This window comes from Pleuronectes platessa, chromosome 9, assembly GCF_947347685.1.
Source record: "Pleuronectes platessa chromosome 9, fPlePla1.1, whole genome shotgun sequence".
In the NCBI taxonomy this organism is placed as follows: domain Eukaryota; kingdom Metazoa; phylum Chordata; class Actinopteri; order Pleuronectiformes; family Pleuronectidae; genus Pleuronectes; species Pleuronectes platessa.
This window is the reverse complement of record NC_070634.1, coordinates 11,169,694-11,196,106: the sequence shown is the minus strand read 5'-3', so window position 1 is coordinate 11,196,106 and position 26,413 is coordinate 11,169,694. Positions and strand designations below refer to the sequence as shown.

General features: G+C 42.9%; 1 protein-coding gene across 18 annotated transcripts in view; it reads left to right on the top strand.

The window, feature by feature from the left end:
- celf5a (cugbp, Elav-like family member 5a) overlaps positions 1-26,059 on the top strand; it is a 176,692-nt gene extending 150,633 nt beyond the window's left edge. For 4 of the 18 annotated variants that reach the window (XM_053430508.1, XM_053430507.1, XM_053430504.1 and 1 more), the window contains 6 exons: positions 7,362-7,505; positions 14,155-14,299; positions 21,982-22,235; positions 22,453-22,501; positions 23,465-23,548; positions 25,932-26,059. In XM_053430508.1, coding sequence (XP_053286483.1) covers positions 7,362-7,505; positions 14,155-14,299; positions 21,982-22,235; positions 22,453-22,501; positions 23,465-23,548; positions 25,932-26,059 — 804 coding nt within the window. Of the gene's footprint in view, positions 1-7,361; positions 7,509-14,154; positions 14,300-21,981; positions 22,236-22,414; positions 22,502-23,464; positions 23,609-25,931 lie in introns of all 18 variants that reach the window. The other 14 variants (XM_053430517.1, XM_053430516.1, XM_053430511.1 and 11 more) reach the window with 5 other exon arrangements.
- The last annotated feature ends 354 nt before the right edge of the window (positions 26,060-26,413 follow it).

Sequence of the window (26,413 nt, the reverse complement as noted above, 5' to 3'; positions counted from 1 at the left end):
AAGTGGAAACATACACACGGCATGTAGCATCCTTTGTGTGCACAACAGATACAAAACACAGCCTTCCACTCACAATAGTTATGTGCGATCCACCTCTCTTCTGCTGTAATTCCTCATTTCTGAACTCACTCCCAAACTCCAATGTTTTAATCAACTTATAGAAAATGCAATCATCCTCATGCATATCCCAAAACAGATACAACCAGAAATAGTCTGTCTCTTTAATTAACATGGTACTTAAAAAAAAAATCCAAATCTGATTTCCAGATGAATCTGTTTAGAATGATAATTGAATTTTGGGTGACTCATCAATCAGTAGTTCTGCTTGCATAATCAGTGAATATAACGCCAGTGTGAGATTACATTTGCTTCTTATGTAAGCACTGCGTGTCCTCTGAATTTTCTCTGTATTGGATTTACTATGAGCGCTGAAGCTGCACTGCTCATTTGTATGTGCCTCTTGTTTTGGCGTGGACCCTGTTTACCTGATGGTGTCAAAATAAAAGCTCCTTACTCTGCTCTCCAAACCTGAAAAGAATTATTCTCCTTGACATCTGGCGAGCAGACAGTCACTCCCCATATTATTCAGTGGCCTGAAGCATACTACTGCTTTTATTCTCATTTTTGTTTAGGAAATCCTTGTCTCAGAAAAGCAGGGACCCTGAACTCTTGCCCACTCTTTCTCACAGGTGTTCTGTTTCACTGTAAGATTTCATTATTAATGGTTGCCGATGTGTGGCGCAAGAGATGAATGCAAAGAGGACACTAGAAACCAGCTGTGCCATTTTGGCGCAACATCCGAGTCAATCTAAGTGCAAATGACTGCAGGTCAGGAGGAAAGAATCAGGACGTCCGCTCTTCGTCGCTCCATCTCCCTATCTCCGCTAGTTCTCTTCCCACACTAGTCCCTTTTTGGCAGCCTCTTGGGATATTAGGCAATAGACTTGTTTACTCCACCTTTCACCACATTGGTTCCTGAATTATTCATCTAAGCAGGGGGCCGAAGGGAGGGGACAAAGAGTGGGAGAGGGAGTGGGAGACGCAGAGAGAGAGAGAGAGGGGGAGGGCAGTGGGAGAATGAGTGAATTGACAGGATTTATACCTCCTGCTCTGTTAAATTGATTATAGAAATCTGATCAGCATCTCATATCCTGTGGCTCCTGCAGGAGAGGGCACAGTGTGCCTGCTTTGCTGAGATTAGCAGGCCACCGGTTGACCATTATGCCTCAGCAGGACAGAGCTATTCAGAGCACTGTGCACATCAATGAAGCAGAGATCCTGGAAAAACCCTGGACCAAACATCCTCTGTATCTGTCTGACACATGTTGGCGATAGTTGGGCGACTGCTGCAAAAACTAGTCATGCACTGATGCAGTGATTGAATGAATAAAAAACATGATTCATTTACATCACAATGGTATGCATATAGATTAATACATAAATAAAGAAGTATGACAAAGGAAGAAAGACCATTGACAGCTACACTACAGTATTTATTAATTTAAGTTATAATCAATGAACAACATCTGGTGGCATTCTTACCTCTTTATTGAAAATAGAGACAATTCATTGTTCTAATAAAGTAAGACCAACTGAGCCAGCGTATTAATGTGTGTGCGTATGTACTGCCCCAGCAAGGCTGCAGCTGATGAGTTAGAGAGATGACCATGAGCTTGGCCAATAGCCTCACGAGCTGAAGTGCAGAAGTGCCACGAATATTAACACCAAGACTAACTCCAGCAGTTTGATAGATCTACTGCCAATCCCCCAAAGCATGAACACTGGCTTCATAGAGTTTATGAGTGCAACTTCACACACATACAAACACAAACACACACAGTGGCATACAGACACAAATGCATGTGTGTGCATACATAAACATCTCCAAACAGTAGCACTTTGTGGGCAGCACATTTGCATGAGGGCAGACACACATGCACACACAGCACACACACACAGCCCATATTTCTCCTCGCCGTTTCACTGTCACATGCTCGTACAGCCACAGGCTGGGGTCAAAGGCTTCCTGACTGATCTTATTTTCCAGCCCGGAGGACTTGAGCTGAATACATTTGTGTTATTCATGTCGAGGGGGAGTGGGCATTTTGTATGTATGTGTGAGTTGGGAAGGGGGGAGGAAATCTGCATGGAAGGTGCACATATGTGGAGTGTGTGTACATAAGTGACGGTCAGTGCATGCAAAGGTTTATTTATGGATGCATACCATGAGCGGGAAGGAATATACTTCCATGTGTGTATTTGTGAGTGACACCAAGTGAAAGATTATTTGCCAATCAATAACAAAGATGTAATGTCAGTGTGTGAAGGATGATCCTAAGATAATCTAAGTGTATGAATTATAGGAGTGCACCAGCAGGTCACATATAGGACCTTGTTTGGATCTCCATCACACCCAAATCCATCATATTCCAAGCATGCAGACCTCTGTCACCCTTACACACACCCCCGCCATCCCTGAACCTCCTTCAGCTATCACACACGTGCACACACTTCCACAGTTCAGCATATGAGTGGCTCAATTAAACATTTAAGCGCTAGAGCTGTAAAGCAAATTGCTGGGATTCAGCAGGGCCGTGTAGCAAGTACGTCCCGGGACATTATAGGAGGGGCGATGCGGGTCAAGTCCGCAGAGCCGTGCAGATATTTTTTTTCACTCCATTTCCACGTCAGCTCAGCCTGAGTTTGAGCATGTTTCAGCTGACACAGGCACTGGGATAGAAACACTGGAGCAGGAGGATGGAAGGATAAGAGCAGAACAAAGGAAAGCAAATGAGGCAAAGTTTGCATAGAGGAGAGAGCTTGATGATTGAGAGCAGGGAGAACAGTAAAGGGTAAAAAAAACAAAAAACATCCAAATGTGATTCCCCAGCTGCTGGATCTTCCCTATTACTTCAGAGAGCGAGCATCCACATGCACATGCTGAGAATGCCAGGATTTGACACTCAACAAGACACATGGTTTTAATGTACAGATCCACATGCCGGCGCCTTAAACAATAATAAAATGAACAAATCTGCAGATAGTGTGAATTACGGTTTCTGGTGGGAAAGCAGTTATAATCTCCATTTGTATTCAGTGAGATGCAGAGCTTTAATGTCAGTATTTCACGAGGATGATAGATCGTTGTGTTTCTTCTCATTAAACAATGCTCTGCCTTTATATTTTAACTTAGTATTTATTGTTTAAGATCTGTCACTTCTCCCACTAGTTTTTCAACCCAGGCAATTTACATTCTAATAACCTAATAGATTACAGTCATCAATTATGTTACTAGCCAGGCTTACAGAGGACGTGTATTTCTATGATTTCAGTGGGGAGTAGGAGTGGAGCAATGGGTTGGTGGTGGCTTATTAGAATACAGCAATAAGCATAGCATCCTTTAATGTGCATGAGTTATGGGTGATACACATGTAGGTTATGTACATGCAGCACTCTTTGTCTTTGTCTTGAATGGACAGAATCAGAGTATAACTAACACACCATTAAAACAAATAATACATGTGACATGTGAAATTTGACACTGCTAAATACTTATGACAACTGGTATATGATTGGCTTCTATCAATATACATTAATTTCTGTACTTGCAAAACGCCATCAGTCATAGGCCAAGTCCTGTTCCAGTTCATGGTTTATATCCAACCAAGGACAGATCAAATATTCATGTGTTCTCACCATGTCCATTTAATTGAAGGGTACTTTGGGAGCTAACTTGTGCAGAGTTGGGGCAGTGTCCCAGAATGCACTCTGCACCATGCAGTGACAGTGGCAGGGATTTAAGTTTGGGTTTTGAATATGTGGTCAGCTTATCCAAACAAATTGTTCTGGCATTTCCTGACATGTGAGAACCCTGAGTGCTCATCTCCGACCGACCGCTCAATGTGCACGTTTGTCACAGGACAACAATCTCAGCTCAGAAAGCCCTTGGCAATTCACCACTCTCTCTGTTGTCTATAGCATTTTGATATATGATAAATTTCCATTTAGAAGATGACATTTGGTCAGGGTTGAAACTAAATATTTCTTGAATACATAATAAATACATGATTTGTTGATCAGTTAAGCCACAGCGGTGTTACAAGTGTATATTTAACTACAGCCACTTTTAATTCAACATTTTCCCCTTTGTGATCTGTGAGTAAAGATTATTTTGTCACAGTACAGTCAGGAACAGTTGTGACAAGCTGAGCTGTTGAATGCTACTGTTCCTACTGCAAATAGTTGTCCTCTCATTGAGAGTCTGGACTTATGAGACATAGAGCTGAACTTATTGAGGTCAAACTCCCAAGTACAGAGGTCTTGGAACACTGAGTATTGAGACGGGTATTGTACATTAAAGGAATATGGAATGAATAGCTGGGCATGCAGCTTTATCTTCTTTATTCACATGGATGAGTGGAGCTTGGACACATGCAGCCTTGCTTGGCAATGAGACAAGCCTGTAAAGAGGCAGACTTTCCTCACGTGGTTCTGAATCTCTAAAGTGTCTATTTTATCCTCCCTGTTTAACTCCCCTTCCTTCAGCGGCTCTCTAGGTAGCTGGGAGCCGCCTGGCAGGGGGATTCTGCTCACACTTGGCAGCTTAAAAATTTAATGAGACTTTTACTTTACACTTCATCCTCCTCTCTTTACAGCAATGAAGATTCTGCTCCCTGATATTCTGACAAGCCTAACCGGGGAAAACCTTGGAGATACACAAATGTGGCAATGGGTGCTTAGCCGACAAGCCATAAGATTCAGGTGCACTGAGGAGAAGCAGCAGGAGGGCCAACTCACTGTATAGACCTCTTTGAAAATAAAATCTTTACAGGGTGTGAGATGTACATGCAAGAGTATGAAAGAGTATAACACAAGGCTTTTGTACAACCAGACAGGTTGTTGCATTAACAATAAACAGTGTATATACTTATTGAAGCAGGCACACTCCAGTCTGGTTCTAGATTGAAAAGAGTTTTTGACTTTAAAGCTCCAATTTAATATCCTCAGATTATGAAATACTGCCTTCCTCAAAGATTAGAGGAGCAGATCAGGAACAGTGAGAGGGAGTTAAAATATGCAACATGTGCAAGCACATCTCCTCTGTATTCTGGTCCTGCACAGGCCTGTCCTGCAAGCTCCCAAAGATAAACCTCATAATAAAAGTAATGATGCAGATCGTCAAAAGACATACCTAAAAAACCCTGAACCTGCAACTATGTTTTATCCTAATGTGACACTCAGGGTTTCCGCGGTGTCTTAAAAAGTCTGAAATTCAATCATCTGAGTTTTAGACCTTTAGGGAGGTTGTTTCTCAACGATAAAGATATTAATACGCTGCTATTATTAGCTGCAATAAAACTACAAACAAGACCAATGTGCAACCCTAACCCTTCTCATCTCCTCATCACACACATTTACATTGTGCATCTATGCGCAGCACTTTCTCTATCACACATCACTTACACACAAGCGGTACAGCCGTCAGGGGGAGTTGGGGGTTCAATATCTTCCCCAAGGACACTTCGGCCCTCCAAAAAAGTCTATGGATCCCCACTGTCTCTGCCTCTATTTTGATAGGTGACATGGAGTTTCAAAGAATATTCTCTGGACTACTTCACCCCACCTTCAATTATGGGGAAGTGTAAATGATTCTGGGACTCTACTACCACAACTGATATTCTGTTGTACACTATGGTCTTAAAAGTCTTGAATTTAACTCACAGAAAGCCTCAATATATACCATTTCGCTGCAGAGACAGCGATAGAGAAAGTGCATCTCTTTAAGATTATATTGTTCCATCTAATGTTTCCATAAACGACAATTGTTGACCTAGTTTAGCAGGATGGCACACACTGTAAGAAGTAAGACAATTAGTCACTCAGCTGACCGGAGTACAGATGTCAGCCATCCTGACAGTCTGACAATTAGTCTGTCAGCCAGTTAGGCAACCGTCTACCCAACTAGGTTGTTAGTCAGTCAATCACTCCGCTAACTAGACAATCCACCATTTAGTCAGGCAGCTGACCTAACAAGCTGGCCATGCACCTACAGCCCTTCAACCCTGTGATTCAAACAGCAGGCCAGCTGGGGGGAAAGGCTTGAGGGAATATTGTGAATAGTCGGGAGAGAAGGAAAGGAAGAGAATAAAATCTATACAATACAGTCGAAAGGTGTAGTGCCTTTGAACAGACATCTCCGTGGATGTCTTCATTAGTAGACATCCCCAGTTCCTCGGTATATTAAAAGATCATCATTACATTTGTCCAAGTCTAACTTCTGCCAGGGTTTCCCTCAGATCCAAAGACACCTAGAAATACCCCTTTAGCCCCCCCCCAACCTTTAATCCAAGCACTTCACAAGTCACCACTGCTATTGACAATCTTGCATCAATTTCATGGGGCCTCAAATCGTGACTGACACACAACCTTTCTACACTGTCAGATCAGAGTAATATTTCGGCCTGTTATATGGATCGATTGGCCAGTTTGGGGGCGCAGAGGGGAGGAGCGGCTCAGCACACAAAAGGTCAACTGTAGCGCTAAATCATTTGAAGATTCTTAATGAAGGGAGTGTGGCAGACACACCTGCTGGTTTCAATATTGGGCTGCAGAAGAGAGGTATTAGTGTAATAGAGGGATGGATGGGTACAGATGGTAGAAGAGTGAGGTCAAAACAGAAAGAGGACAGAATGATGAGCAATTGTGCCAAAACACAACATTTTCTTTGAAGATCACTTTCCCCAAGGGTCAATATCAACTACGGCCAATCATAGCTCTTATCTCAAATCATTGTAAATTGTAGACCTTTTAACCTTAACTGTGGGAAGTACATGTACTGTAGCAGAGAGGACAACCTGGTGGGGGGGGGGGGGGGGTGCAGGGGGGCGCACAACAAGGATGCTTCGGACCAAGTGACTTTGGACATTTGTAAAACACTGATTGAAGGAATCTGCTACAAAACCAGTTCACATATTCACGAGCCACAAAATATATGGATCCTCTGAAATCATACAAATGTGTAATGAAGCAGCTAGAATGCTAAAAAGAAAGCATGCAATTAGAGGAGCTCAGTAGGTATTGATGTTAACAGTTGTTGTCGCTAATGAACGTGGCCTACTGAGTAATATGAAATAATAATGACCATTCCTCATGCACTTGAATAGAATTTTAAAGCCATTGTTGATTGTCTGTCTCTAAATATTTATTGAATATTAAATTATAACAATCCAGCAAGTCGCTTAAATCCTTGAGACTGTTTCTTCTGTTGACTCACTGTTGGTGTTAAAGGATCTTGCAGTATAACTCTCACTTCTGTCTCTCCTCTGATTTTATCTTCATTCCCTCTCCCCCCCTCCCCTCAGGGTGCTTCCTCCAGCTTGGTGGTCAAGTTTGCCGACACAGACAAGGAGCGCACCATCAGACGTATGCAGCAGATGGTTGGGCAGTTTGGCATCTTCAACCCAGCCATCGCCCTCCCCTTCAGCACCTACAGCTCTTACGCACATGCGGTGAGTTGGAAATGGCAGAGGTAGCACAGAAATGAAACAGATTAGGGTTGATTAGGCTTCTATGGCATTCATGTACATACACAATAGGTGATAAGATATGCAGTAGACACAATTAAGAATAGATTAAAGATTAGAATAAGAAACCACTCCACGGGTTTCTGGATTAGTGTTTATTCATTTTGTTTTTATCAAAGTTGTTCAAGCTGCTACTATATTTTTTATAATTACAATTAATCAAATGGCCATACATTCACGAAAGATGTTGCCTAATACTATATTATCATTCTACAGCCTCACAGTCTTACAGCTCATTGTTTGGTTTCATGACTCACCAAATGATAGAGATACACAGTTAGCGACCAGCTGGTGAACTGAGTGACTCTTTTTAACAACTGAAGAGCCAGTTATCTCTCTCAGTAGTTGATGGAAATCAAACCACAGAGGAGACTACACTTCATTTATCAGTCGCCAGAATCACAATCGCAATGTTGCTCCAGATATAAGTCTAAAGTTTACCAAACTTAAAGTTAATAATATGATACCTTTGTGTTTACACCTTGTTTCTCATCCCAACAACCTTACCAACAAAAAAGTGAACCAAGCTGTGTAGAATAGAAAACTTCCAACTTGGGAGCCGTGGAAACAAACACCCAACTCATGGACCACACTAAAGAAAAAATGTAAATGTATGCCAACATGTTTTTTTGAAGTGTAATCCTCAATGAGCTGATCAGTGATCAGTGTTGCATGTGTTAGAACCCACATCACACGTGGGATTAACACACACATTTTTATTCCTGAGCTTTGATCTGATGTGGTCCAAATAAGCATAATTAAATGTGCTATCTGCCTCTGAAACCTGCAGTTTAAAACTTTTCCAGTTATTATTCCAGTGCACACTAACTTTTTATGGGCAAATCTTTTCCCTCGACATGTAATAGGTAGATATTATCATAAGTGAAAATGAGCTTTTCCAAACTATCATCAGCAGCGCTCTGTACTCCTCTGCTCTTAAGCAGCGCTGCCATGCCATTACACTCGCTCAACTCGTAGGCACACACACATTTACAGTAGTTAGCATGTACCCTCCAACCCCTTCATCAGCTTCCCACTGCCCTCCCGCCCCCGTCTACTGTACCCCCTCCCCCTCAGGGCATGGCACCATACACACAGCAGACCCCCGGCTCTTTGATGAGTTCAGACAGCCTATGCAGCCGCTCTCACCATTGGCCTACCCCCCTTTGCCCTCTATCGCACTGATTCTCTACCCTCCCCCTCCTACCCCCTGGGCCCATGAGATGTTTAAGGGGCCACAGTTGACTCAGTACTCCACGGGCAACGCATCTGCACACCAACTTTCTTCTTCCCCACTGAGGCAGAGCACACACATGCGGAAGAAATCCACACACACATGCACAACCCACTCGAAAGCAGGAAAAACTGAATTTAAGAAAAGCTTTCCATCCAGCATGTAGATGAAAACCTGGGCCTCTGTCACAACACACTGCATAAATACACATAAACCGTATTTATAGTATTTATTTATACAGACAGAGGGGCACAAATAATTTTTTTTTCCATCTTCTTATTTGGGTGTAAAAGTTTAATGTTTTTTTCTGCTCCTAAATGTCAGGATTAATTGTTGACGTTAGCGAAGTCTGGGGGGGGCTTATCCTTTTCCCTCATTTTCATATCACAGCCATGGGACCCAGTGTGCAATGTGCAAATTGACCATCCCAGAGTAATTGTGAGGCCATCTCTTTTGCTCTCTACAGTAAAACTTCCACCTTCATTACCATTCATGAAATGCAGCCCTTTTGCAGGAAATGTGGAGAAATGCAAATGTTTAAGGGTGTCGGAGGCAGTGGTGGTCTGCGGGGAGACCATTGTGCCCCGCTCAGGTTGGCCATGACTCTTATTTACTGTGGCAGAGACCCGTGTCGACTCATACAGAAGCGCACAAGAGCGTACACGCACGCACACATAGTGCGCAGCAAATGTTCTTCCTCTCTCCCTCTCTCCCTCTCTCCCTTCTGTCTGTCTTATATAAACATATAATATGACAAAGAGCAAGATGATGTTAGGAAATTGAGTTCCGAGTGAAGGTAACAAGGGCAAGGGGGATACTTCAACTTTAGAGAGAATCAATTACCATTAAATGTAGAGGAGAAATTGTATGTGGTTTCTCGACACAAAGCTGCATTTGTCTGAATGAATGATGTTAGTGAAGGTGAAATTTTTCTTGCATTAGTATTATGAATCACAGACACTGTGTATGCCATGTAACTTGATATAATAATAAATAAAGCAAGCATCTCTGAGGCAACCTTGGAGATAAACTCGCTCCAACTTTGATAAAGTAATGAGAGCGCAAGAGGCAGTAATGGATTATCAGCAAGGGTCTTGTTTTCGTATCTAGCAAAAGACTTATTTAATGATCCAAAACAGTAGTTTGGTCCACTAGATACGTAATAATGTGGAATAAATGGAATTATTAGTAATCTTTAATGTGGCTGTCCAGCTTGTGCAGCGGTTCTGATTACGCTCCAGTCATTGGCACTGGCTGCATGCACATGGTGCGCCGCCTTGATTCCCCTGTAGCCACCAGGAATGTGCTGAAGTGATACTATGAATGTTTCTGTACGCCAAGATAAACTACACATATTCCCCCAAGACGAAAAAACCTGCAGTGACAGAAAAAGGACTTTATCTCCAAAGACACACTACATGTTCGCCTACTCTTCATATCCACCGGCCAAGAGAAGAGGAGGTGGCATGGTATAGAATACAGACTTGGGGAGAGATGGTGTATATATAGCTATATCCAGAGAGTACAGTAAATGGTAAATTCAAAGAGCTACCTCTCCACCACAGCAGTGGATAGGATTATAGAGTTGAGCTGACAGCCAGTAAATTGGATTTTAGGAGAAGGAGGGGGGGCTATGAACACAAATTGGAGGGTTGCAACACTGACAACATATGCCAAAAATGAGAAATGTGCCATTTTCGCGATAGACACAGACACTGGCGTGCTCTGACAGCATACATCCTATTTGCAAAAAGGTGATTTCATAAAACACAAGCCGGAGGAGAGCGAGCGAGCGTGATTCCATGTTTCATATCGGTGTTAGTGGTGAGTGATCATACTGTAGCTCTCCCATGAATGCCAAGTAATAAACCCAGATTTTATTACCTTTCAGATTTCCTCTTTAAGACACAAACATTGTATTTGTGCACGGTTAGATTTGATTCAAGGCACTTCTCCTCTCTCCGTGTGAAGACAGCCATTTTGGCTTTGCTTGGTGTCTTTAAGTTGGAGGACGTACGTGCTGTGTCAGATTGAGAGAAGTTTATCCGGTGCTGTGCCCCTCTTGCCTCCCTAAAAGATGCTGTAGGCTGCATGCAAGATGGATAAATGAGAGGAGAGAAAATGGTTTAACTCGGCGCTAATAGTGACAGTGTGTGGGTGGATGAGAGGGAAGATGACGACTGTAAACTCACATTAGGAAACATCTCCCCCTGTTGGAGGCACTCACATTTGAAATGGAGCCTTTTGCAACACAGCCCACATGAGAAATGATGTGAACAGATTACTGCATCATTTGGCTGTACAGTAAACTGCACGCACGCACGCACACACACACTCACTGGTACTCTTGACTGCCCCTGCATGTGTCTATACATTCTAACATCACCACACTTTCAATAGAGATGAAAAATCTTTAAATGTTTGCGTGGAAATACAACCTGCTAGCATGGAGGGGGGTTACAAATGAGGGCCCTCTGTTTTCATTTTTCTTTCTTTTAGTTCACCTCAGTGACCTACTCTCTCTCTCTCTCTCTCTCTCTCTCTCTCTCTGTCCCTGTCTTTGCCTCCCTCCCTCTCTAAAGCCGTCCCCGGCTGGTTGGGCTATAAGGGGTCACATGTGACAGAGCTGAGAGTCAGCGAGTCACAGAGCAGCGCTACAGAGATAATTGCCATGTGATAAAGAGGTGATTGCCTGCTGGCACCAGGGGAGAGTAATGCCATCAGGTTGCAATAAAAAAGCAGATGTCTGACACTAAATGAATGCTACTGGAGCCCAGGCAACTTTCTTTTGCTCCCTTTCATCTCGCGCTCTACTCTTTTGTCCCCTCTTGGTTTTTTACCTCGCTTTTTCTTGCCTCTCCTCTTTCTTTTTCAAGAGGAAGCAGAAAAGGTTGCGTCTGTGATGATGACGACTCAGCTGAGCTCATTCTCCATAAGAGACATTTGATATCTGCTGGGTAGTGCATAAATAAAGAAGCGGGAATGGCTATTGAATATAATGCCTTTGAAATTTTGAAAAAGAAGAGGAGAACATACATATATGTACGACAAGTAAAATGGACATAACTACTCTTTTTGTTCTTTATTTATTTTTTATCAGAGCCAGTTTGCATTAACCACTGCACTCCAACATAATTACATCCCAATTTGCAGCATTTTAATTTGGAACGAAGCATCAGCGGATGCCAGAGTTGTTATCAATGACAATCTGGCGGGTGGCATTAAGGTTTGCATTATAGAGAACATGCATTGGGAGTGAGGCAGCTAATCTGAAGTCACTAGGATACACTTCCACTCCATAAGTATGCAAGGCCACAATGAATAGACTGGAGGCTTATTAGAGTGAAGTCCTCATTGAAAGGAAGGAGCAGCAGCCTAGAAAAGACAAAAACACAATGAGTGGTGTGACAGTGTATTTACTCTCTAACACCAGCACAGTCCAACCCTTCATCCTTAAGTCCAGCCCTATTCACATCTTAATAAGGTGGCAGTCACAGCAGCGCCAAAGCAAGGAAGCCCCAGGTGCTTTCCCCCTTTGTTTGTTTTTATGTCATTGCCTTTGTTTGGTTTCCTGTTTCCTTGCTGTCTTTCGCAACTATGCCCCCTTAAAGGCTCAATTCATCTTATGTGGAAGGGAATGGATGATCCCCATTTGTCACGTTGATAAAATTATGCAAATGACAAAAGGCTTTAATAGATAGCAATGGTGAGGCATGTGGCTAATGGATGAGATGCCAGTGTTGGGCACTCCACAGCGGGACAGTCGCTTTCAGGTTACCTGACAGGGCCACTGAGCGAAAATAATTGGCTTTTTCGTTGCAGGGTCGCCATGCAAATGCAAGCAGAGTGGTGTTCTATACGGCCACTGTCTCACAGTATCGTCATTAGCATTAGTGCCCTTGGCAGAGGAGTTAGATTTCTGCTTATATAAGTCAGTCTCTGGCCGTGGCCGTCAGCAGCTCCCCTGACACAGAGCAGCTATGCAGGTCTACGGGGCTGATGGGCAGCTACACTGCCAGCGAGAGATTATTGATTCCCCAAATAAACCCATTGGTTCACCAGCTGCAAAAAGCCATTGTACAATGATGGATTTTCTTCTGAATTAGGCATTCAGCAGGAGGTTTGCACAGGGATAATTTAAGCTGAGTGCAGAAACTCAAATAGTCTCCGTCGCTCTCCATGCTTGTTGTGCGTGTGAATGTGTGTGAGTGCAGTGCTGTGCAGCGGTGCATGGGGCCATGTCTTATGCATATGAATAAACACTGTGGGCTGCATTTGATGAAAAATTCTCACTACACGATAAGTAGAAAAATGCAGAGTGAATGAATCCTATTGATTTTATCTCTTTGTGGGACCGTCCAATCAGTGGCTACCACTGAAATCTTTCTGACTCACAACATACTGTATTAGCAACATGGCTTTGAATTAGAATTGCCAGCTTTAAAACATATTGTTTTAATAGCTCAGTGACTGGTTTAAGGGTAATTTCATCACAGATTGGAGCTCTTCAGTACTCACAAATAACAATGTTGTTTGGTAAAATAATGTCTGTAAAACTGCTTTTCAGTCAGGGCAAAGACTGCGGTCATGTGACAATGTCCCAACCCCAAATGTATTCAGTTTGCTTAATGCTGTCTATTTTGGCAAAAGTGGCCTAGAGACAGGCCTAGTGGTTTTCCAGCTGAATCATAAAACAAAGCAAATATTAAACGCTTGGATGAACGCGAGGCTACGAGCGCCAATCATTACAAATACATCAGAAAATTTAAAATGAGTCCTGGGAAAAACAGAAGAGAGTGGGAGACAACTGTGGCATTTCTATGCAGACCAACAGAATGTTGTGAAGTTTGACAATTGTAAGGAAAAGCGATTTCAACTCTATTGAAAAGTTTGCCTGTTCCCTAAGCACGAAGATAATGTGCACATGTCAGTGCCTTGATTTGTATGAGCCCAACAGACAGCTATTAAATTGTTTCTGTAGCCGGTGACAAGCTTCCAGCTGAGAGAATAGACAGATTCACTAAACATAGGTTGACAGGCTTCTTTTTTCTCCCCTTTCTTTTATTCTGCTCTACTTTCTATGTACTTCCCATGCACTATCCATCCATCAACCTCAACATACATCCCTCCCTCTGTTCTACCCTTGCTACATTTCCCTCTCTTCTCTCGCTCCCCTTCTCCCGTCTTTGTGCGACTCCTTCCCAACCTACTATATTTTCCATTACCATCTGTCCTTCCCTCACCTCTTTCTGCACCCCGCTCCCCCTCCTGCTCTCTCTCGCACCCACATCGCACCCCTCTCTCCTCCACCCACCGCTCCGTGTCCCTCTTCTTTAGCTCATGCAGCAGCAGGCAGCCATCATGGCAGCAAGCCACGGAGGTTACCTCACGCCCAGCATGGCTTATCCCGCCACGCAGATCCACCAGATGGGGGCGCTCAACATCAACAGCCTCCCACCCACTTCCATGACCTCGGTGTCGGGTGACTTTCATCAAGCCCTGGGTGAGCACACACTTTTATTCCCTTTGATCCTCCCCCTTGTGCGTGCCTGTTTTGTGTGCGTATTATTGTTTGCAGGGTCTTGGTTGTGTTAATCTCTTACTGTAAGTGTGTAGATCTTATGTGTGTATTAGTACGTTCCAGTACTTTTCCTGAAGGGGGTCAAATTCTGTTTTTGATTATGTCTATATTAATATTTGAATAGGGCAAGCTATAATATTTGTGTGTGTGTGGGTGGCTGTGTGTGTGAGCTTCAGCAAGGCCAAAAGAAAGAGTGCCTGCTTACTGGTAATCCAAAATTATTCCACTGGAGAAAAAGAGACTAAGATGAAAAAATACATTCAGTGGGATTTGCATGTTTATGTTGTTTGTGCATGCCAAAAATATTTGGGGATCTCGGTGGAGTTGAATGAGGAATATCAATAAGTAAGTTCACAGATAAGGCAATAATTTCCCCGTAGTATTTTGACCTTGTGCTTTGAAGCACTTGCGCATGATCTTCATGCAGTTGGTTTTGTTTTCCATAACAAACACCTCCTATGCAGATACATTACAGAGAAAAGAGAAAGACTTTGAAATACCTACCCACTGCATAACATTTGCTTACTCAGCAGTGCTTCATTTTCCTTGAGACAGAGGAAAACTTCAAGATTCTCCACTCAACAAAAGCATGAGCTGAAATAAATAATACAGTATCCAAGTCTTTGTTGTGCTCTGCTCACCTACTTTGTCTACACTGCAGTATTGAGTTTTTAAGGTGATGACTTTGGTAACTTTAGACCAATCAGTGTGTGGGAGAGAAAGGGAGAGAACCGCCATCAGTGCAACAAGGCCCATTTTAACATTTCTTTCTAGCCGTCGCAGGAAACCAGCATCTCGCTGCTAACTCGGATTCTCTCTGCGTTGTGGTTTCTTTGGGGAAGAAAACAATATCTTATAATGGTATTCTGTTCACTTCTCCATCCGTAGACACAAAACAGGAAAGTTTTATGGTAAAATGCCTGTTTGGCCCTGTCTAACCGCTGTATTAAAATATACAGTACAGATAACCAACCCTTATTAATGTTTTAATCGAGCATGTCTCAACCTGAAGCCAAATATGGATGTAAAACCAAAAGTGACACACCACACCAGTGGGCTCGCCTGCTGTACGTGTTCAATGTAAAATTCTCAACACAGGGCAATACATCAAGAGAAGAATCATTTGTCACATATTCACAGTGATGTTTCCAGCGCAAAGTGTGCACTTTTGGGAGAGCATAATCAATCAGACAGTGATTAAAAGAGGAGCTCAGTCTTGCTGAGAAGCTCTTATTTTGACATGTGAAGCACTGACGGCAAGGCAATTCACGTCTTTGTGTTCAGCATGCACACCTGTATTTTGCAACACAATAGTGCTGATGAAAGACAGCGCAACTGTTCTGCAAGGGACTTGATCTATGTGTGTGTGAGAGAGTCGTGTCCTCCAGTCTTGTTGCATTGTTTGCTCTGCCTGTTCAGCTATTCAAAACTGTTCTCGATAGCCAAAATCAGTGAAAGTAAATATTTCAGGATTTTTTATATTCTGCTCAAGCTAAACAGAAGAACTTGTGCGGGGAAATTTAAGGCAATTTCACATCAGTTGGCAACGCATACAGCCCTGGCTTAGGCATGGAAAAATATCTTTATGCCTGTGATTCGGAGACAGAAAGAGGAAATAGAGAAGGGAGCGTCTGTGAGCCTGTGAATCTGATGTGTGTGAAATGGTGCCATTTATCTGCTTTCGGACATGATTACCTTTTATTATTGAATGTAATACATTATTAATCCTTGAGAGAAAGCATGGCTTCTTTGAATTTTCAAGGACTGTCATAAATATGAAATGTTTTATTTCCCCATTTCTTCATTCATTAATTTGACTGTAGCTGCCAGCAGCTGCAGCAGTGCTAGTCTGGCTTGATGCTTTGGTATACACAGATATTTCCTCTCTCCTTCACACTTGTGGCTATGACTTATTTAGAGTTCATTGAAGGAATACATAACATTACTGGCAAGGCTGTCTGTATAAGTAGGCCAAGAGACTCTGACACTACTGAGAGACTGTAGGATGTCTACCACGAATCAGTGGAATAATTCATTGTAATATCAGAATCTGTTTTTAGGGTGTGGGAGCAGAATGCTTCTCTGCTCCGACAGAGGTTTAATTTATGCGTTAAGTTATCTCATCAAACAAATTAGATCTCAAAACAAATCTTTGAAATCTGAAAGGACAATGTCCCCTTTCCCAAAACAAGAGCATTTAGCCGCTGATAGCTATACTACCGCCTTCCCAAATTACACATGGTGCTCTGCATTAACATAAACCTCCAATCACAGGTTAATAGATGAAAGAACCTTCCTATCCTGAGGTAAACGTGTGACATTAATCCTCCTATTTAAACGATCAGTATAACCTCTGCAGCATAAAGACTTGTTTGCGACAGCGAGCTGAGGTACAGAGGTTTGGAGGTTAAGGGTGTTACTCTGAAAACAATGAGACATCCATTTGATCAACAGATGCAAAGCATTTAAGCTTGATGGTGCATAAGCCGTTTGCCAGATGGTTCAGCTGATTAGAGCATGTATCCTTACAATGATGCATGATGATGCTTTTTGAAAATAATGTTCACCAGGTGCCGCTCCCTGAGCGCTGCTGAGGAAATAAAAGTTGAACAAAACAAGGGAGAGAGAGGGAGAGACAGACTATCAGAAAGAGAGAGACAGAGGGATAAAGAGGGTGATAAAGGAGAGGGAGGGAGAAACGGAAAGAGATCAGCAGATCCCGCTGAGTGTGTGTGTGGTGAGGAACACGGAGTGTCAAAGATGCTTTGTTAGGATCTGAGAAGTGTGTAATCAAAGCCACTCTAATGTTCTGTTGCTCGGTGCTACTCTTCACTAAAGACGTACATGCAACAGCACATATAACACAAAATACACTGCAGACGCTCCACATCTAGAGACAACCCACTCACAGACACATGAATGTGTTCTAACATCCTCGCTGGAGGCGAATGATTGATGTGGAAGACTTCCATGGTGACAAACGCCATGAAACTAATGAGCTGTTCGACATAGTGATCTCTCTCAGTATGTGCACCTGTCCTCCATGGATGACGCGTCATACATGTTATACACACACTGTGTATTTAATGTCTAATTGTGAAACAAACACGTGTTGAAGGCTGATTTCCAGCACAGTGTCACATCCAAGTTACTTGAATGAAAACAAAGCTCTGTAGTGTCTTGAGAGCCAGATGAAACACCTGTGTGTTTTAATGGATGGTGTGACCTCCAGCTTACAGCTCATCTCTAACTGCCGTTTCTTTAAGACTCGACTCCTCCCAAAATGAATTTTACAATAGATTTATCTCGAAGGGCAAAGATATCAACTTTGAGACATGTCCTGTTGCACAAAGACCCATTGTCTCTCAGATATCAAATCCCCCTCTTTCAGTTTAAATGAGGCCTATTGCATCAGAATCTCTACAAATCCAAGGAGAGGAAAGGAGCCGCTCTGTGACAGTGAAAGGTATCCTGTCCCTGCTGCGTGCAAGCTACTGTCAGAGAGCACAGCTGCAGCCCTTGATCGGACCAAATCTGGTCCGTCTGAGCAGAACTGAGTTCCGACGAGCAGCACAGGCTCGTCCATCTGCTCTGTGCAGGGATGTGAAAGTCAGAAACAGTGGTGTGGTCAGTGCATTGCATGTACATTGGCCTCAGGAGTGGAGCAGACAGCACGAGACCATGTGGAAAGTGGCTGTATTTATATGGTGGTAGTTTTATTGTCAACTAAAACAAGAAAACTACATGTTTTATAATTATCGTGAGTATCTCATAAAATGCGATGTATTTTTTATTTAAATAGATAGAGATTTTCTTTGTGTTGTCTCTCCCTCACATATTTCTGGGAGAGGCTTTTCCGCACTGTAACAGGAGTTAAGAGGAAACTTTTGTCCAATGAAATCTTGAGATTGGAAGGAGACGAAGCGATAGGCTAGTAGCAGAGCCTGGCATATGGTGGAGGGAACATAGCTTGGAGGTCTACTATTGGGTTTCGCATCAAGAGAAAACCTTAACAGCAAGGAAAACAAACATTGTCCTGATCCACTCCAACAGTTTTTAGGGTTTGCTTCCGAATGTTGTGAAGCAGGTGAGTATTGATGGGCACACAGAGATACTGCATACGTGTGCTTTATAGATTGTGGCTCAAGTCAGTGTGGTTGCATGTTTAGAACCTGAGCAGCTTTGCAGATCCTAGAGACCATCACTGACTTTAGATGTTAAGGGTAATAATGATATTTCTCCATTTGCCCTGGTAACTTAACACTAAATGCAGGAATGTAACTTGGCTGGACAGAGTTGTATCATTAACAAACAACTACATTCTCAGCTGAAATTTGATTACCCCCCCAATTGCTCGCTAAAAAAACAAAACAATAAATAAGACAATCTGTTGAGACTCTTTATTTTCTATGCTTTTGTTAAGTAGGACACAATGTGCTTGAACAAGGTATAATTTTCTAAATGTATTCAAGGATGTGTTGCTTTACTCCAACCTAAAGTAAACAGTTAAAAGTAATGTGCATGTTACTGAATCAGGACTTGTGCATAGATGTTGCACATGAAGATCTACCCCTGATGAATAGATGTTCAATTTAAGATGAGTTAAGGCAGCCATTCTTCTCTAATAAAGCATTGAATTTGATCGAATTACAGGTAAGATAACTTCCAGCAACGTCATCAGCTTCAGGTCTCAGTGACTTTAAGTAGAAGGAACTTATAGCTCCCACAAGTTCCTCTACCTAAAACCGAATAATATTTGCATTGATTACTTATCATTTTTTGGTGTCACATTTTATTTGCTCAAACGAGTATTTATCGTAATCTAAGAGACAGATTTCAAAGTTTCACCTTTTTTTATTTATATATATTCAACTTGCTTTTGAAAAAGTTTCCCTTCCCATATTCAGATTTATTATTCATCATTTCACAAGCAGACAGGCATTTTCTCTGAGTCAAAATGCATGACATTTTAAATCAGTTAGATGAAAGCATCTGTTTGGACTGCTTATTACTTGCTCCAGCGAAAGACAGTCCTTGTGCTCGTAATGACTGCACTCACCAGTATGGGTATAGCATTCCTCCTTGATTTGAATATATAATTAGCATAATAAATACTTCTGTCGCATGTGAAGACTTCTTTGGCGAAGGCAATCATCGCAAGAAGCAAATCAACAGTTTCCCCCCCCCCCCTCTAAGAAGCATCCTACGAGAATATGAATTCAGTCTTCCTTGCATAACATAAACATATGTGACACACACATATGCATATTATTTAGCATTGCTGACTTCTTTTTTTATAGTAATAAGAGCTGAGAAGTGATAGTTAAGTGCTTGCTGTATAGAATATGTAATCCGCTGTCCTGTAGCCTCATACTCAGCCAGGGCAGAGTGAGGAACAACATGTCATTATTACAGGCCCAATACACACAGTGCAGGCGGACAGCCTCATGTATATAGGCACTGTTGTGTGTGCATTGTAAACAGGCTATGAATACAATTTCCCACAATGCAAGAACTATATGTCCAGTGAGGTATAAAATGAAAATGTCTTGTTATTTTCTAGTTCAGGATAGTAGGAAATCATCCCCATCTCAACTGAGGAGTATTTTCAGGGGTCTGCTCGTGTCGGATATTGGGCCATTGTGGCAGAGAGGATAAAGATGATGACTAGGCCACATAAACTTCTTCCTCATGTAATCATTGTTTTATTGGGCATGGTGTTGCTTATTGTCTCTTCCTTGTATGCTGACCCCATTCTTTGACCCCGCACATGTATAACGCAGCTGCTGGGATCATTTTCAGCATTCGCTTTAGTTAAGTCATTAGGCGTGAAATGTTTCAGACCAATGTTTGTTTTTATTACAAATATGATTCTTAATGCTTATCCCCTGCTGTGACATTTCCAGCGTGATAACCCAACATGAATCGGTGGTCCAAGTCTGTTACCAGCGTCACGTGTTCTCCTCTTCCCCAGATGTCATGTCCAACTGCTGACCCCAGATCTTATGTAATTTCATGTACGGGGTCTGCACAACCTCCTACTACTACCTCCGCTACTCCTACCACCGCCATAACGTCGACACATACGTAGACACACACTCCCACGCCACCGCTAAGCCTCGGAAAATGAATTTGCCTGATGATGGAGAGGGTGCATTATCTGGCGGTACAGTAGAGTGCGTGTGGCCCAAGCAGACTAGCTGTCTCTAGTCCTCAGAATAGGAGCGGCAGTCTCCTGGGTCCTGGTAGGAGAATGGGCTGAAGCTGCAGTCTAATTCATCACAGCTCCGCAGGAAACAAGCAATCGTGGGGAGGATTCAAAAAAAAAAAAAAGAAAGAAAGAAAGAAAAAAGGAAACCAGTGCAAAAGACACAACAGCTCTCATTGGACCCAGGCAATTCCCCTGTTCACCGCAGCAGTCGGCCTGACTGTCAGCTTCCTCATAACTTAAACGCTGAGGCAGGGAGAGTAAGAGGGGAAGAGAGAGGTGAGGAGAGGAGAGGAGCATTCCCTTATGGATATGTAGGAGGTATTACTCAGTGGTCGGAGTGGTGATGTGCAGCATATTTACTGATATATTAGCATACATTACAGCACACGTTATGGGTATATACTGGGTGTGATTGTTTACCCTATCTGGACCACCTCTCACAGGGGGTTCTTTACCGAGGCACCAGATTGTGGGGATATGGCATGCCGGAGGGTTTCCGTGACAACCTGGGCTTTCTGTCCAATCAGGGCGAGGGTTTCCAGATTGAGAGGTGGTCCTCAGGGGAGCCGTACTTCAACAAGCTTGGATGCTTTGCCACGGAGCAGCCGTTTTAGAGAGACCATCACGCAGTGAGACTCTGCTCAAAATGGGTACTTTGACGTTCCCGGCATAATTGGAAACACTTTCGAAAGGAGGGTCCTTTTAAAATGCATTGAACAAGAGAGGACAGGGAGCATCCAATTTCGATTCCACTCATGAACCTTCCTGCTGCTGCCTTTCAGGCGTGTACCATATATGTTATGACCCACCCATTTGTCAAACTGCCAACTGTTGTTATTTTGTCTTTTTATGATGTATAAAAGTAACAGGCATCTTTGTGTTTTTCCTACCTGCTCATTGAAGCAAATCTCCATCTATAATCCCCTGCTATGTAGTCCAGATCTTCTATTTTTTTCACCTCCCTCTCGGAAGTTGCATAGTGGTTTCATCATCTTGAGCAGTGGGAGCCAGCAGGGTATCGCACAAACACTACAGACAGGCTCATTTTTCACAGGTTGACTCCCAAGCTATCCTGCAGGATGTGTCACAGCAAATGGCAGATATGTGACAGACTCGCGTCACAGCCGTGTCCTTGCATTAGAGAGGAGATGCATGGTAGCTTCGGGTCACGAGCCTTGTGCGTGCGCTGTATTTTATCTGCTTGTGCGAGTGTGTGTGTGCAAGTCTTTAGTTTCTGTTTGCAGTGGGAAAGCATTTCAATGTGGACACTTTGTCTATGTCTGAACAGATTATAACAGCATCATGTAGAGCCACGCAGATGGAACCCTCCTGATCCGGTAACAGCAGACCTTTTTTTCCCCCGCCCCTGCAGGCCTCAGTTCTCCACCAGCCAACATCACCACCTCCGCCGTGCCCAGCCTCGTCACGCCCCTCGTCAACGGATTCACCGGTATCCCCCATCAGCCCAACGGACATCCTGCCGTGGAGGCCATGTACACCAATGGCCTGCCCTCCTACTCCACCCAGAGCCCCACCGCTGCGGACACCCTCCAGCAAGCCTTCACCGGAGTACAGCAATACACAGGTGAGAGGCAGGAACACTCTGTGCACTGTAAACTCTGCTACGTTTACAGTGTGAGACTGTAGATATTGTTGGGCACTGCCCTTAGACCATAACATCACGGTGACTTTGATTACATGTTATGTTTGTGTGATCGACCTCAAGCATCCTTGACACTGTTCTCTCTCCCCCCCTCGATTCTCCCTCCTTCCTTGTATCTCTCCCGCACGCCGCCTCTACGCAGCGATCTACCCGACCACCACACTGACTCCCATTGGCCAGACACTGCCCCAACAACCCCAGGTCATCCAGCAGCAGCAGCAGAGAGAAGGTGAGGGTGAGAGAACATTATTACTTTTGCACTTCATACATCTCATCCTGTGTAATGGATATATAAAGAAGATGACTATGGCGGACCACTATTGCCTCTACATTGAACACTCACCTCATTCTGTGAAATACATGCATAAAGGATGTGGGGCTGAGAGAGGACTATTACTTTAACGCCGTACACATCCCATTCTCTCTAATAGATAAATAAAGCGGAGCGGCTGAGAGAACAGTATTACTGAACGCACTTCACATCTCATTTTAGGCCATAAAGCATAAGGATGAAAGAATAATGTTATTACAACATAATGTATATACAGTATGTATCTTAAAATTAGGTTATACATTATTTGCAATTGCCCATGCCTCTTTTCATAAGCAGTAATAAAAGCTTGTATCATCAAATTATTAGCTGACAGAAAATAGCGGTGTAGCCCAGATAGATAAAATGAATAAATAATATTTTATAACTAGAATGTCACAATAGAGTTCATACCTCTGCCAAGGCCCACATTTAAATTCACTAGATGGAGATTTTTATTTAGATCTGCCCCAAATTGTACAAACTCATAAATATCAGTACCCTTAACATGTCAGATTTTTGTAATCAAGATCCATGAATTATTCTGTGGGAAATAAATGGACAAATACATGTATTCTTATTTTAAAAAGACATTCATATCCACATTTAATCCAAAATATCTGGCTAAATGTAAATAAAAATCTTAAAGTCCTTGTGAATATCCCAACAGTGACAGCAAGATGAAACTTTTCTATTCATTCTTGTGTGTTATAGAACAGTCATTTATTATCACTGACAATGTCACAGACATCCTGGAAATCTGCATATTTTCTCTTAATTTAATTCAATTCTCTCTCTCTTTCTCTCTCTCTCTCTCTCTCTCTCTGTCTCTCTTTCTCTCTTTCTCTCTCTCTCTGTCTGTCTCTCTCTGTCTGTACTAAGGTCCCGAGGGCTGTAACCTGTTCATCTACCACCTGCCACAAGAGTTTGGAGACAATGAACTCATGCAGATGTTTTTGCCCTTCGGCTCCGTCATCTCCTCTAAGGTCTTCATGGATAGGGCAACCAACCAGAGCAAGTGTTTCGGTGTGTTATTCTCTAACTTTCTAACTGACTTTTACGACTTCTGAACATTTCCACTAGAAAATGCTTTTAAATATTTTTTTCTTAGTGTATACTCATTCTTCCTTGTGTCTTTTTTTTGCATTTCACATAAAGATAAAATGATGGCAGGTCCAGGGGCACAAGTCTCTAGAGAGACAAACGGGAAAATCAGCAAAGTGCCTTCGTATATTATACATATAATTGAACTACAAAAGATCAGACTGAGACTGCAAAAACTCTTTCTGTGTGTGTGCGCGCGTGTGTGTGTACGTGTGAGCATCCGTGTGTGCGTGTGTGTGTGCGTGCATCCGTGTGTGTGTGTGTGCATGTGTCAGGGCCCTGACTGACTGACCTGAATTTGCATCTTGATGACAGTTGTGTTTTGGTATCAGCACCGCGGAAAAAAATATGCTGAGTACATTGTAGCCAAACTCGCCATGATGCAGTCGATCACAGTCCGTGTCCTTGTTTCTGTTTGGCAGCTGTGTGACCTGGAAACCTTGAGGTGCTGTATCAGCATCAACATTACCGTTCTGTAACCCCAATATCTGTCAATACCCTCACTGCGGAGGCTGATTTACACACCGCCACACCACCCTGTCCCATTTAGCTCTGTCAGCCTCCACACACCAGGAAGCTGCAGGGCTTATAGAAAGTTTGAGCAGGCAGGCAGGGACGTCAGGGGGAAAGGAAGGCAAAGGACAATTATGGATCAGCATTTGTTTTCACTTCAGGGAACCACAGAACCCTGGGCAGAATTGATCGGTGATCCTGAATCCCTGGGGGGACTTAATAACATATAAATTCATGAAAGAAAAGCTATTTGCAGTATTGACTTATACACTATGCATTTACAACATAATGTTCGGCCTGGGGAAGGAGGTAGTACACTGGTCTAATTAATCTAGAAAAGAGGAAGAGAGGATAAACTTGGATTGATGGTGTGCAAAAGACTGGGAATCACAGAGAAAGAGAGGAAGCACACTTGTAATGTGTGACAGGACTGAGCTGAGGGCTTAGAGCTGTAAGCTTGCATCACCTCTCCATCTCATCTCTGCTCCCCAGCTCGAATGTGTTAACCCGATGGTGGGTTAGGGGGTCACCTCCTTTTCCCTGCCTCTGTACTTTCTTCAGACTTCCGCTCAACCCCTCTCCAAGCCGCCCAGTCTTCACCCTAATGGGCCGACTCCGAGCCAAGCAGGCCAGCCAGACATCTCCCCCAGGTGGCTGTGGAAGTGGAGAGACTCATGTTTTTCTGCTTTTCGTGGGTCATCGACTTTTCCTAATGACACCACAGACACAGGGGAGCGCATCAAGCGGAGACACACTCCACTGCAGTTTCTGGTCACTGGATTCTCGAGGCTTTATTTTTACACATGATGGAAACAGGATGTTCAGCATTGGTTGTTGTTTTTTTTTTGGGGGGGGGGGGATTTTTGGGAAATGCTCTGAGGGGTTTTCGTGTCTCCTCACGATGAACTGTGTTTGCTCTTGTTTTGCTTGAACTACTTTCATTCATTTATGTATATTGAGCTTCCTACGGGTTTAAAAAAGATATCCTGATGAGGATATGAATAAAACAAAGAGCAGATATTTAGAGGGATGACGTGGTCACTACACTGGTTGGTCTGTGCTATCAAGCACTTTTACAGAAAGCACCTGCAAAAGAGAACCAGGCAAATTTAACAATTACAGATGTTGAAAGATTAAATATAGACTCTCTGCTTTTATCAATACATTTCCTATTTCACTCTGTCTATTCATTACAAAAGCAGCATTTAACTAGAATGAATTGGGTTCTGTCTTACCTTTAAGAGTCGGCCTCTGTTTTTCTCTACCTCTCAGAGGGATCACGGAGCAGTTTGATATTACATCTCTTCCAGACACAAGCTGTCAGCCAGGAGACAGCGTTCAGACAGTGATGCTTTTAGACAGTAACCTCCTCACACATGTTGCACTTAGAGTCCCACCATCCTCTGTTATTTTAGCTGGAACTTAATGAGAGGGCGTGCAGCAAGAAGCAGAAATCCATTTCTAACACTTTGTTTACACGGTGGACAAAACTGAACGCTTTTAACCAACAAACTGGAAAGATTTGTTTTTAAAACAAATTTAAAGCAATTTGTCACGGGCTCTGAGAATTCTCTACAGCGCAGCCTGTCTCAACAGCGCCATCTAGATTCTTTCAGGAGACAGACATGTAGACCATGATGAAATTAAATAAATTGTGTCACTTTAGTCACAATTTGGATACTCATAATTACGTTATTCTCATTAAAGTGAATTATTTTGTGTCTCTTCACAGGTTTCGTGAGCTTCGACAACCCTGCTAGTGCACAGGCAGCTATTCAAGCGATGAATGGCTTTCAGATCGGGATGAAGAGGTTGAAAGTTCAGCTAAAGAGACCGAAGGATGCCAGCCGCCCTTACTGACACAGCATACCTTCAGTATTCATTGCAGCAGCACAGGTGAGTGTCAGTACAGCATTACCTGAGGAGCTACAGCTTTTACCTCTGCCAGGGAGGTTGTTTGTTTAGCAGCAGTGTGACACAACAAGTACTACATTGATTTTCACCGAAGTTGGAGCACGGGCCAGGGAGAAGGCCGTTAAAGTTTGATGTGGATCCAGAGCCAGAATTCTTTTTAATCAATTTCCTATCTCATTGAGAAATTATGTTTTACTTGAAATACAGTCTGGATTTGAACATCGGACATATTAATGATTGTGTGGCCCTAAAAATCCAGACACTTTTTTTCCCTACTTAAATAAAATATATGAGAACTTT